The sequence below is a fragment of the Pipistrellus kuhlii genome, unplaced genomic scaffold (genome assembly GCF_014108245.1).
Source record: "Pipistrellus kuhlii isolate mPipKuh1 unplaced genomic scaffold, mPipKuh1.p scaffold_m20_p_19, whole genome shotgun sequence".
NCBI lineage: Eukaryota > Metazoa > Chordata > Mammalia > Chiroptera > Vespertilionidae > Pipistrellus > Pipistrellus kuhlii.
The window spans coordinates 8389897-8404436 of NW_023425504.1; the positions used below are offsets into that span (position 1 = coordinate 8389897).

Genomic DNA, 14540 nt, shown 5'->3' on the forward strand with positions numbered 1-14540 from the left:
GGCAGCTGATCAATGACTCTCTCTCATCGATGTTTCTAACTCTCTATCTCTCTCCCTTCCTCTCTGTACAAAATCAATAAATTTTTTTAATATTTTTAAAAAAAAAAAAGCTCAATGAATTTCAAGAGAGGCAAAAAAATAAATGGTTTTGTTCACTTCTGGTTAGCTTTACATGTTTTTAGTAGTATTCATCTGTTTATGTCCTACAAATGCTCCAATCTTTATCCTCCTTCTCAAGCCCTCAATCTCACTGCCTATGTTTCTGAGAAGCTGGGTGGAGGCCATTTGATATAAGCTGTCTCAATTCCAAGCCTCTCCAGCTCAATATGAGCTAACTTCTCATGAGATTCCTTCTCAGAAATAATCAACTACTTTTCCAGGAAAATCCTTTCACCTGGAACTTTGAGCCAATCCCATCCCAACTGTCACTGCATATATCAGTTTATCTTCATAACCTTATGAAGTCAATACTATTATAAATCCCTCACTCATTATTTCCTCATCTATAAAATGGGGATAAATGACTTGCACAAAATTATTTGGCATTAAGCAACAAAGACAGAACTAAAATCTGGGTTTTCCCTTTCCAAAGATATTATAATTTTCTAATCATCTTGCTCTCACATCAGTACTAACTTCTCCAGTGGCTTATATCTCCATTCTCTCAAATCCTTCCTTCACAATCCACCTCCAAAATCCCTACAAATTTCAGTATTATCCCCCTACATATTTCATCTCATGGAATTTAGTAAAGTATGGCATAGAAGTAAAAGCATACATTTGTAATCATATAGATGTATAAATTCTGGCTCCATCAAGTTCTAGTCTGTAACCTTAGGGTAAATAATTTCTCAGTCAACCTGTTTCACCAAATATAATTGATCATAATACTATTTTGTTTTGTCTTCACAGTTAAATTTTATTGTTTTAACATAAGGCAATGTGGCCAAGGGCTAAGAAAATGAGGCTTTTGAGCCAGAGTGATGGATCTTGAATCCTGGCTCAATAGTTACAAGTTATTTGATTTCAAGCAAGACATATATTCATTCCGTGCCCCAATTTCCTCATCTGTAAAATGGGTAAGATAATAGTACCAACCTCACAGGGTTGTTATGAACTTTAAATGAAGTGATACTTATTGAATGCCTACCAGTGTCTAATACATTGTACTGCTCAATAATCATTACCTATTAAGTCACTATCAGGGGTCCTCAAACTTTTTAAAGTGGGGGCCAGATCACGGTCCCTCAGAGAGCTGGAGGCCGGACTATATGAACTACTAATTCCTACTGTAACACCTCGGCTGCGCTCACTGCCCCAAAAACCTGGCGGGCCGGATCAGACTCCTCTGCGGGCCGCATGTGGCCCACGGGCCGTAGTTTGAAGACGCCTGCTAGATTGTAAGTGCTTTGTGGGCAGGCGTGACTCACATATGTATTTCCCATAACTCACACATCAAAGGCACTTAATATTTATTAATGAATCACATTAATTGAGTACAGGACTCTGGATGCTGTAAGTTTAAGGCAAAGTAAATATTTTGTCCCAGTCTTGCTTTTTATACCTTCTGTAAGTACTCTGCAGTGACTGATCACTTTTCAGACTTAATTGACTACCCTGACAATTTTTACTACTCGTGACTCACTTTTAAGCTTCTTAAGCAAGCTATCCCAATGAACAAAACACTTGGGTGCTTTGACATTATAGAAACTAACCGCATTGACAATTTAATAAGTTTTTAAATCTTGCTTCTCAAAAACATAAAGGAGAGACTTATTTTAAAAAGCATTTCCCTAGGACTTAGGTAGATAAACAGACATCACAGAAATAAAATCATCAGTAGGCTAAATTTTAAAGGTCTGGACATTCCTAGAGTAAAAAGCCTTTTCACCTGGAAATCAAACTGAAAATGAAAGGTATTAAAATCATATATTACCATAATAGCCAGGATGGTATAAGAGTTGTAAGAAAAGGTAGATGGCAGACAGTAATTAGGATTAGAAAACCTCAATTTCCATAGCATTGAAACTACTTTGACTCAATCTTATCTATTCTCAAACCGGATTTGGGAATTACTCAGGAGATTGTTCCTCCACAATACCCACAGTCTGTAGTAAGAAAATGGGACAGCTAAAGAATGCCAATTCCAACTGGCATGGTTCAGTGATTGAGTGTTGACCTATGAACCAGGAGGTCACAGTTCAATTCCGGGTAGTCAGGACACATGCCCGGGTTGGAGGCTTGATCCCCAGTATGGGGTGTGCAGGAGGCAGCCGATCACTGATTCTCTTTTATCATTGATGTTTCTCTCCTCCCTTCCTCTCTGAAACCAATAAAAATATATTTTAAAAAAAGAATGCCAAGTTGTGGCAAATCAACCACTTTCCCACTTTATATTCCACAAGAGATATCCTTGTTTTTCCTTCACAAAATACTAACACTCAGGTGTCCCATTCTTTTTTATTAACTTAGAAATCAGAAACATCAGGAAATGCAATTAGTAATCCCATTTTTTTACTTCAGCTCAAGAAGTAGATGAGGATAATTATATCAAAGAGCAAATATATTCAAGGCAATTCTAAGTCTCTATTTGATTTTTTTTTTTAATACAGTTGGCTGGCCAGTGTGATGCAGTGGTTAAGTGTTGACCTATGAACCAGGAGGTTGCAGTTTGATTTCCAATTAGGGCATATGTCCAGTTTGCAGGGTTGATCCCCAGGGTGGGGCAGCCAGTCATTGATTCTTTCTCGTCATTGACGTTTCTATCTCTCCCTCCCCTTCCTCTCTAAAATCAATAAAAATATATTTTAAAAATATTGTTTGCCTCTTAATTTATGAGACTGAGCAATTAAAACAACAGTTCTGAGCCTAACCTGAAAGAAATGCAAATTTTAACAGCAATAATAATAGAATCATAGCTATAATTTATTGAGTACTTACTTAGGAGTCAGGTACTAAATTAAAAACATTTCTTCCTCACAATAATCCTACTATCATTGGTCCCGATTTATAGATGACACTGTAGGAGGGCAAGGGACTTGCCTAAGACCACAAACAACTATTGGAGCATGGGACAGTAACCCAGGTCTGATTTTAAAGCAGGGGCTGGCAAACTACAGTGTCATTCTGTTTTTATATGACCCAAAAGCTAAGAATGATTTTAACTTTCTTAAATGTTTGTGAAGAAGGAGTAGGAGGAGAAAGAGAGAAGAAGGAGAAGAAAAAACTGCAACAGAGACACAGAGATCTACAATATGTGAAACCGAGCTGACAATACTATCTGGACTTTTACAGAAAAAAAACCTACAGATGTCTGGTCTAAAACTTTGTACCTTTAACCACTATGTCACACTATTTCTTATTGGAAGAGGTTTCTGTGCTGAGTTCCTTATTGTAGCACCATACTCTCATTTGGCATTTAATCAAATTTAAGATGCAATTATTTTCTTTATATGACCTACTCAACAAGGGATAAGTTCCTTGGAGGTAGGGATCTTATATTCCTTTGTATTTCTGTGCCTAAAATGCTTTTTCAGGGTAGTAAATAAAGCACACAGTGTTTTCCAGAGAAATTATATAGAGATGCACATAGCTTATCCAGCCAATTTAGCTTAAGGGGTGCTACAAATAAAATGCAAAAAAAAAAAAAAAAAGGAATATGAAAACCATCTAAGATATCTAAAAATTAAGAATCCTAGGAAGCAGAGATATTTTGCACACAGGCTTAGAATTGTATTATCTTATAAAGGAAAAATAGACCTGAGTTCACACATTTTCTTGATGCACACAGCTATATTTCTTTGCTTCCCTTGAGATACACATTCCAGAAATCTGTATTTACTGAGAAACGGTGTATGGGGTTGTATGCATAGGGAAATATCTTTTTGTGTCAAGGCTTCTTCTACCTTTATGCAAGTCTGAGAAATGAAGTTCAACAAGCTCATCAGTTTAAGCCTGTTCCCAATGAAGGTAATATTCACTCATATACCGCACAGGAAGAATCGTTTGTCCTCCAGAATCTCTTTGGCCACATACACCCTCCTAGGCATCTTAGCTTAAAACAGCAATACACATCTTTTCCTCTCATGAGGCCCCAGCACAGGACAAAATGCTCTATGCCCATGGTTTGATTTTGCCATCTCCCCTCAGGACCAAAAAATATAAATAAATAACCTCAAGAAAAAGCATACCAAGACACAAGAACTGAAGCCATTTACTCAATAGTCTGTCAAAATAACCTTATGCCACCAGCAAGTCACACTGCATGTGTGTGGGGTTCCTAATTACTGTTTGTCTTAATTGTCCTTATCATCATATAGTACAACACACTGCTGGAAGATCTTTAACTCTTCCTTGTCTTCCTCTCGGTATGCTTGAATTGAAAGGGTAAACCATACATCTATGCATATCAGATTTTGCAAACGTCGTACAAAATGCCTAAGCCCTCTTTAGCTTATTTAGCGGTTCGGTTTTTACTGGGGCTACAGGGTAGTAAAAGGTCTTCAATTTCCATCACGAAAGGACAGGGGGTAGCAATAACTGGGTGATGGGTAAAGGTGGACTCTGGCTCCAAAACAACACCAGGTTCTGAGCAGTAGAGGTATGGTTGCAGCAACAAACTGCCGACCTAGGAGTAAAGGATCCTTAGGATGTCTTCCCCTCCCCCAGTCCCCAACCCAATCAGAGACACCGAACCCACTCCCTTCCAGTCCCCAGTCCCAGGTCCCCAGCTTGGGAGGTAGAGGCAGGGGGGTGCAGAAGAAAAAGGGGTGGGGTCAGAGGGAAAAATATGTGGACAGGCGGAGGAAAGGGCGGTTCGAGGCAGGCAAAATGGGGTGTGAGGCTGAGGAGGAAATGGGGTGAGGTAGAGAAACAGGGAGCACAGCAGAAAAAAGGGATCGAGAAAGAGAATCAGGGATTGGGGGAGGGGGAGAGGCAGAAAACGGAAGGAATCAGAACTCCACATAGGCCCAGCAGGACCGGGGGAGACCAGGCTGCCAGCGGGCGGACACGGGGATGAGGCACTTGCCATAAATCATTGCCAGGCCGGTTTCGTGAAGGAAGCGGGCCCGGCGGTGCTTGAAGAGCCAGATCGTGAGAATGGTGAGGGTGAGCAGCAAGATGAAAATGAGCAGATTGGCGCTGTCCTGCCGGTGGCTCTCCTCAGCTTGCTTCTCGGACACGATCTCCTCGTCCATGGCTCTCACCACTCGGCCGGCGCCTTCCGAAGCCCTGGCCCAGCCAAAGACGCCCAGCGAGAGGAGCAACCAGAGAGGCCCAGAGAGCCTGCGGGCCCGGGGGCCGTTGCTGCCAACAGTCCGGAGGAGGGTGGAACGCAGCCAACCTCGCGGAGCCATGATGCCCCCCGCCCCCCACCCCACTCCTCTACCCGTCGCCGCCAGAGGTCCGACCACTCCCCTAGGCCTCACGGGAAGGGGGCGGGACCGCGAGGAAACTGGCGGAGCGCGCGCCCGTTGCCACTGCCACCGCCCCTGCCTCCCTTAAAGGGACCGCGACACTCACAGCTCGCTCTGCTAGGTCCCTTCGCCCTCTGTCCACCAGCTCCTCCCAGCACGGCACACGGACACTAGGGCGCTGCCAGGGAAGGAAAGGCCTTCGAATCTAGCCCACCGCCTTCTGGAAAAGAAACCTCCGTTAGTGTAATCAAAAGGTGGCAGATTGGGCTAGGCCTGCTTTGATCCTATTAGAGCTCTCAGGGGAATGGATCTTTCAAAACTCATCTCAGGGTCCCCCAGGGTCTCTTAACAATATAAGAAGTTGTGTCCTTGGGAGTGGCCTAAATCTCTGTCATTTAAATCGGATTCTCCTTGTTCTGTCCTCATTGAAAAACAACACTGTCGTAGTCCATAAAATAATGAACTCAAAAGCAAGGATTATGCATGTATGTAAGTTCTATTTCTTTTCATATAAACAGCTGACATAATTCATCTCTCACATTGGGAACCTCTGTAGAGAAACTCATCAATCTCACAAAGAAAATTCATTCAGTTTGTGCTTAAATTTACCCATGCTCCAAACAATCCCTTTCCTTCCCCAAGAAATCTTGTGGTGTGGCCTGGTCTCTCCATCTCCTCTTGCTCCTTTTTCCTGCTATTTTTAAAAAATTTTAAGTTGTATTTATTCAATTACAGTTTACATTCAATATTATTTTGTATTACTTCCAGGTGTACAGCATAGTGGTTAGACAATCATATGCTTTACAAATAATTCCAGTAGCTGCCAGGTACCATACTTCGTTATTAAAATATGATTGATTATATTTTCTATGCTGTACTTCACATCCCCATGATTATTTTTTCTAATATATTTTATTGATTTTTTAAAGAGAGGAGGAGAGAGAGATAGAGAGCTAGAAACGTCAATGAGAGAGAAATATCGACCAGCTGCCTCTTGCACACCCCCTACCGGGGATGTGCCCGCAACCAATGTACAGGCCCTTGACCGGAATCGAACCTGGGACCTTTCAGTCCACAGACCTACGCTCTATCACTGAGCCAAACCAGTTTCGGCCCCATGATTATTTTTTAACTATCACCTGTACTTCTCAAACCCTTCATTTTTTTCATCCAGTTCCCCACCCCCCACCCCACTACCCCACCCCTGTACTTCTGGCTTAGTATGTTCTCTATCTTTGAGTCTATTTCTGATTTATTTGTTCATGTATATTGTTCTTCAGATCCCACACATAAGTGAAATTACATGATATTTGTCTTTCACTGTTTGGCTTATTTCATTTGGCATAATACCTTCTCATTCCATCAATACTGTTCCAAATGGAAATATTTCTCTATTTTTTATTGCCGAGTAATATTTCACTATATATTCATACCACTACTTTTTTGTCATCTATTGATGACATAGCTTGGCTATTGCAAATAACACTGCAATGAACATAGAGGTGCATATTTTCCTCCGAATTAGTGTTTTGGGTTTCTTAGTATATATTCCCAGAAGTGGAATCACTGGGTCATAAGGAAGTTCCATTTTTAATTGTTGGAGAAACCTCCATATTTTTTTTTCCATAGTGGCTGCACAAATCTGCATTCCCACCAACAGTGCACAAGGGTTCCATTTTCTCCATATTCTCACCAACACTTGTTGTTTGTTGACTTATCAATAACAGTCATTTTCAGCTATGAGGTGATATCTTATTGTGGTTTTAATTTGCATTTCTCTGATTAATGACATTGAGCATCTTTTCATGTCTTTTGGCCATCTGCATGTCCTCTTTGGAGAAGTGTCTATTAAAGTCCTTTGTACATTTTTAAATTGGATTGTTTGTTTTCTTGGTGTTGAGTTGTATGAGTTCTTTAAAAATTGAAGATATTGGGCCCAGCCAGCATGGCTCAGTGGTTGAGTCAACCTATGAACCATGAGGTCACAGTTTGAGTCCCATTCAGGGCACATGTCTGGCTTATGGGCTTCAGCCCCAGTGTGGAGTGTGCAGGAGGCAGCCAATCTATGATTCTCTCACATCACTGATGCTTCTATCTCTCCTTCTCCCTTCCTCTCTGAAATCAATAAAGATATATTTTTTAAAATAAATAGATTTTAAAAATAAAATTAATGAAAAAACATATCCTCAGGTGAGGATTTAAAATAATAATCCTATATAATAAAGAAGTAATCTGCAAATGGACCGTCACACCCTTGCACAAGATGGCCACCCCCATGTGGTCACAAGATGGCTGGCAGGGGAGGGCAGTTGGGGGTGACCAGGCCAGCAGGGGAGGGCAGTTGGGGGCAACCAGGCCTGCAGGAGAGGGAGGGCAGTTGGGAGGGGGGACCAGGCTAGCAGGGGAGGGCAGTTGCAGGGAGACTGGACCTTCTGAGTTGGGGGGAGACTGGGCCTGCAGGGGAGGGCAGTTGGGGGCAACTGGGCTGGCAGGGGAGTAGTTAGGCATCAATCAAGCTGGCAGGGGAGTGGTTACGGGCAATCAGGCAGGCAGGCAGGCAGGCAGGCAAGCAGGCAAGTGGTTCGGAGCCAGCAGTCCTGGATTGTGAGAGGGATGTCTGATTGCTGGTTTAAGACAGGGATTGGGCCTAAACTGGCAGTCGGACATCCACTGAGGGGTCCCAGATTGGAGAGGGTGCAGGCTGGGCTGAGGGACAACCCCCCTCCCTCCCACCCAGTGCACAAATTTCTTTTTTTTAAAAAATATATTTTATTGATTTTTTACAGAGAAGAAGAGAGAGGGATAGAGAGTTAGAAACATCCATGAGAGAGAATCATCGATCAGCTGCCTCTTGCACACCCCCTACTGGGGATGTGCCCGCAACCAAGGTACATGCCCATGACTGGAATGGAACCTGGGACCTTTCAGTCCATAGGCCGATGCTCTATCCACTGAGCCAAACCGGTTTCAGCAAGTGCACAAATTTCGTATACCAGGCCTCTGGTAATAAATAAATAAATAAATAAATAAGTAGTGGATATTGCTCTAGCTGGTTTTGCTCAGTGGACAAAGTCAGCCTGCAGACTGAAGGGTCCTGGGTTTGATTCCAGTCAAGGGCACATACTCGGATTGTGGGCTAGATCCCAAGCTGGGGGCATGCAGGAAGCAGGCGATCAATGATTCTCCTCATTGATGTTTCTCTCTATCTTACTCTCCCTTTCTCTCTGAGATCAATAAAATACATATATTAAAATAATTATAAATTGTAATAATAATAATAATTATAAATGATGATAGAGCCCACAATCCTTATCAGATGTATCATTGGAGAAAATTATCTCTCATTCAGTGAGTTGTCTTTTTCTTTTGTTCATGGTTTCCTTTGCTGTGCAGAATATTTTTACTTTGATGTAGTCCCATATGTTTATTTTTTCTTTTTTTTCCTTGGCCGAGGAGATATATCAGAAAAAAAATATTACTAAGAGAAATGTCCAAAATTTTGTCTGTTTTCTTCTAAGAATTTTACAGTTTTGAGTCTTATATTTAAGTCTTTAATCCATTTAAAATTTATTCTTGTATATGGTATAAGAAAGTGGGTTAGTTTCATTGTTTTTGCATTTATCTGTCCAATATTCTCAATACCATTTATTAAATAGACTGTCTTTACCCCATTCTATGTTCTTATCTCCTTTGTAAAATATTAATCATACAGGCTTGGATTTATTTCTGGGCTCTCTGTTCTGTTCCATTGATCCATATGTCTTTTTTTTATGCCAGTACCATGCTGTTTTGATTACTATAGCCTTGTAGTATACCAGGTAGGGTGATACCTCCAACTTTGTTCTTCTTTTTTAAGATTGTGGAGGCCATTCAGGGTCTTTTGTGGTTCCATATTAAATTTTGGACTATTTTGTTCTAGTTCTATGAAATAAGCCATTGGTATTTTGATAGGAATTGTGTTAAGTCTATAGATTGTTGTGGGTAGTATGGCTATTTTAACAATGTTAACTCTTCCTATCCATGACCACAGGATGTGCATCCATTTATTTGTATCTTCTTCAATTTCTTTCTTTAGTGTGTTATAGTTTTCCAAGTATAGGTCTTTTACCTCCTTGGTTAAACTTACTCCTAGGTTTTTTATTTTTTGATGCAATTGTAAATGGGACTGTTGTCTTAGTTTCCCTTTCTGAAAGTTCATTATTGCTGTATAAAAAGGCAACCAATTTCTGGATATTTATTTTGTACCCTGACACTACTAAATTTATTGATCACTTCTAGTAGTGTCTTGGTGGAATCTTTAGAGTTATATATATATACAATGAGTATCATGCCAATAATGACAGTTTTACTTCTTCCTTTTCCATTTGGATGCCTTTTATTTTTTTGCCTTGTCTGATTGCTGTGGCTAGTATTTCCAGTACTATGTTGAATAAGAGTGGGGAAAGTGAACATCCCTGTCTTGTTCCTAATTTTAAGAGTAATGCTTTTGGTTTTCCCCATTGAGTATGATGTTTTCTGCAGACTTGTCATGTATGGCCTTTATTATGTTGAAATATGCTCACTCTATTGCCACTTTGCTGAGAGTTTTAATCATAAATGGGTTTCCTGCTCTCTTAAAGCTAATTTTCCCAGTTCAGATGTGTTGACTGTGAAAAAGAACATAACTACCTAGGATTCCTGGTGGCTAACTGGGCTCAAATTTGAAAACAGAGGAAGGGAGGAAGGGTAGGAGGGAGTGGGGGAGAGAGAAACATAAATGATGAGAGAGAATCATGGATCAGCTGTCTCCTGCACGCCCCCTACTGGGGTTAGAGCCCACAAACCAGGCATGTACACTGACTGGGAATGGAACCATGACCTCCTGGTGCATGGGTCAATGCTCAACCACTGAATTACAGCAGCTGGGCAAAAATGTTTTTAAATGATTTCATTATTTCATCCTACAAACATGTATTATTTCGCAAAGATTTCATACTACTAATGGTACTACTATCAATCTAATTCCTATCATTCTGCCTGGAACTCATGATTCTCAAACATTTTCATCTCATGAAAATATAACCTCTTGCCTAAAACAAGTAACATCCAGGCAACCCTAAGCTGCCCTGGTGTAGATTCACTCCCCCTAACCAATTGTTTATGTTCTGCAAGGATGATGAACTTCAAAGAAACTAGAACAGTGCTCAACTCCAAGTTGAATCAGGAACTGTCCCAGAAACTGTGAGCTGATTCTCTTCTCTTAGTACCTAGATCTGTCTTTGCCTTCCCAAGAAACCTCATGGATGTCTATTCCCTATACCCTATCTACAGCCAAACCACACTGCTCTGTTCACACAGGGCTTGCTTTGTAGAGGCAGGAACCCCACATGAGAATCTTTCTCAGTCTCCCACTACCACCTCCCCAGACCTATCATGGTCACTGAGAAGACTAGTGAAGGAGTATACCTGCTTCTTCAGGCCTAATTACCCAGTTCAAAGCTTTCTTGCCTCAGCACAAAACCATCTTTCATTCTCCTAGTGTTTGGAGCTTGAAAAAAACAAAGCTGCACATTGCATGCCTGACCACAGTCAGCAAGTCTTTATGTCTCAGACTCTACCTCTGTTGATATGACCCCAGCAACTCAATATGCCCTCCCTAGCGACCTCTTTACCTCAGAGCGTCAGAAAGAATCTTGATACAATAACCCTACCAAGAGGGGCAATCCCCATGAGCCTCCAGCTCCCCCAGAAATACTTCCCTCTCAGTCCAACACTGCTTTATGCTGCTGACTCTTACCTCCCAGTTTCTCCTCTCACTTCCTGCCAATGCTTGTCGTGTGCTCTCTGGAATTCCCTTCTTATAAATAAACTACCCAACACTCAGTTGCTGCATGGATGCTCCTTCTCATGAATTTCACCCTGGACATCACATACTATAAAATTGTTTCAAGTGGAGGCCGCTTATTTCCTCATCACCCCATTGTCCCCCCCCTCTTACCCCCCCGCCCCGCCACATACACAAATACACAGAACTCATACTCTGTATCAGAGGGCTCCACTTACTTCTTCCAAGCTCATTACACCTCCACCCTCCACTGAAGCTTGCAAAACATCTCCTGTTCTTCTTGCCTTCATCTAATGACTTCCTGTTCACTCCCACACATTCATGGAAGACTTGGACATATGGCTCACAGCTTTCTTTTTTCCTCCAGCTCCCCCCACACAACCATGCCATTATCTGGGTGATTTCCATTCTTATACAGACAAGCCACCTGGAATGCACACCTTGCCTCCTTTTTAATTGAAAAACAAAAACAAGAGCTTCGAGAAAATTATTGTCACCTTCCTTACCCTGCAACTTAATATACCATCAGTGTCTATTCTTTCTTCCTTGCCTCCAGCCTCAGTGTAAGAGGTGTTTCCTACTCCCTTAAGAAACAAGTCTCAGTCTGTACTCTGCATTCCATCAACTCCTTCCTACCTCTTTCAGAATCTACTCCAACAATTCTCTCCCAAAGAAGAGAGGGTAGAAAGAGAAGGGCAGTCGTATAGGGAATGCCTGTATTCAAGAAATAGAACAAAGACTAGGTCACAACTATCAGAACCCTGTGTAATTATGCTGGAGTTTTCAGTTCATTTCCTAAACACAGCAACCCAATGTGCTAAAAAAAAAAAAAAAAAAAAAAAAGCAAATAAGATGTTCTATTTCATTTTTGGTATCAAGGGTTTTTAAAAATGAACAATCATATTAACTTCAGACAAGTAACCTAGGTTATTTTGTGCAGATGTGGTAATGAAACCCCAGAAGAGATATTCATAAATCTAGAAATGATCCAGAGGAGAGCAATTAAAATAATCAAAACGAAAAAGCAACTGATCTTTTAAGAAAGACTAAAGGAATAGACTCTTTAGTCTGGAAAAACAGCTAGAAGAGTCAACAGAAGCAACAGCAATAATAATGATGGTTAACATTTACTGAGTGCTCACTATGTATGAGATTATTCTAAACAGCTTATATGTATCATCTCAATCCTGACAACAATTTTATCAGGGAAGTACTGTTATTGTCCCCATTTTATGTATGGGAAAATTTAAACACAGTGAAGTTAAGTAACTTGTCTAATCTCTCATATGTAGTAAAGGAGAATTCAAGATTCAAACCCAATCTGATTCTAGAGCATGTGCTTTTAACCACAGTAGTATGGACTTTCCAGCAAACAAACCTTAAAGACATGAATCAATTAATCACAGTTTTGTTTACTAAGATTCAAAAATTAAAATACCAAGGCACCATTTAGTGATTTAAGAGGAATACATTGTTTTGTCATTTGAATTTTTTACACTGAGCACACATCACTTTGGTAAAGAAAAATATTAACTGGATGCAATTTCAACATAAATATAGAAAACCCTAGTTTATATAGAAGGTAGTAAACTTCTAGAATTTGTTACCCAGGGAAGTTGTAATAAATAGCAATAGCTTGAAAAACTGTTTAGTAGCCATAATAGATATGAACCTTTTATAGATACCAATCATAGTCAGAAATGTATTCTAGGAAAGTGGAGTTTTTAACCTCTTAGGAAAGGACAGAGTATACTATTGTAGATGGAAGGAAAATATGTGTGGGAAATGGAGACTTGGATGAGTGGTGTATGAAGTTACTCATCTACTTAGTTGGCAGGCAACCAAGTTAATTAACTTGACAATTCTAGAATTGCAGTGGTTTCTCTCTTCAACAAATTATCCTAGGGAAAAGAGACGAGTCTTCAAAAATCTTGGTAGGAAACACTTTAAAGATGGCCATCCCCACCTTTAATAACATCCACATCATTTATGCACTATGCATATGGAAAATGTTTCTTTGGTAAAACAAGGCACTTTTGGGGTCACCTAGAAATTTAAATGCTCTTTTTCATGAGGTTTGACTCTTGTTCTAAGATCCCATGTAAAAAGTGCTGCCATAGATATACCTTGTACCTTTGGGATTAACTTCAACCTATGTGTGAGTTGATCCAAAGTACTTATTTGAATGATATGGTCTGTGGTAACTGTGACAATGAATACCTAGGCTTTCCTTCAGGTTAGAATCCACAGATAAGACAATTTAAAATCTCAATCTATGAATATGAGTTAACCACTTATTTCTAGAAAATGTGAAACTAGACTACTTTCTTACATGGGTAAGAGATTCAAAGGAAGAGAGTAGGGAATGCATTTTAAGAGGGTAATGGAGAAAGCAAAATTGAATGCCTGGACACATGTTACTTCCCTGAAGACTAGGATAATATATTAGTTGCTTATACAAAAATCAGATCCCTTACTGGCTCTTTCTTTTTTTAAAAAAAAAAAAATTAATCTCATCCTTTTAAAAGAAACAAGATCTCAACTCCTTTAAGAAAACTTCTAAATTATTTTCTTCAGATAAATTAATATTAGAAAAGGCAATTTAATAGGGTATCTGAGAAGGCTAATTTCAATTTGACCATCATCAAAGCCAAAACAAAATTTTAAGAAATTTGTTTTTGTTTTCTTTGTCAACTATCTTTACTATCTTGTAACCTTCCTTGGTGGAGAAGGAAATACTTTCCTGTCTTGTTCAGACAGATTACTTCCTGGTTCTTCCTGATTATAAGCTTTATAAATAGAACTGTATTTGTAAGGAATACATTATACTGTACTTGATATTGATCAAGTACTGTGTTAAATCTTGGCTTAGAGGTGAAGAAACTGGAGAGTTCCCAGAGAAAAATAAGGATCATAATTAAAGGTTTGGAAAATGAGACCCAGAACAAAACAATATATAGGTTAAGTTAAGGAAATCTGATAATTCTTGGAGACCTTTTATTTTTTAGTTTTTTCATTTTTGAAGAAGCTCAAGTATATCAGAAAATGTCAATCAATAATCAAATGATTATCAAAATTTAAGAGCATGTATAAGTTCACAGAGATTTTTTAAATCCAATTAAAAGTAGTGGAAAGACTTTCTACAGAGATTCTTTAAAATAAGGGCATAACCCTCCCTCATTCTTTCCTATAATTTATTCATTTAGCAAACATTTATATGAATGCTTACAACATGACAGGCAATGTTCTAGATACAGACAGAAATCTTTGTCCTCTTGGAACTTATATTCCAGAGGTAT

The 14540-nt window shown here is 39.8% G+C and overlaps 1 protein-coding gene across 3 annotated transcripts in view; it reads right to left on the minus strand.

Moving 5' to 3' along the window:
- Positions 1-5447, minus strand: part of SLC9A6 (solute carrier family 9 member A6) — a 57501-nt gene extending 52054 nt beyond the window's left edge. For 2 of the 3 annotated variants that reach the window (XR_004988871.2, XM_036443343.2), the window contains exon 1: positions 5030-5444. Coding sequence is in view for 2 of the 3 variants with exons in the window: in XM_036443343.2 (XP_036299236.1) it covers positions 5030-5357 (328 nt within the window). In the remaining variant the exon portion in view is untranslated. Of the gene's footprint in view, positions 1-5029 lie in introns of all 3 variants that reach the window. The other variant, XM_036443344.2, reaches the window with a different exon arrangement.
- Between the last annotated feature and the right edge of the window lie 9093 nt (positions 5448-14540).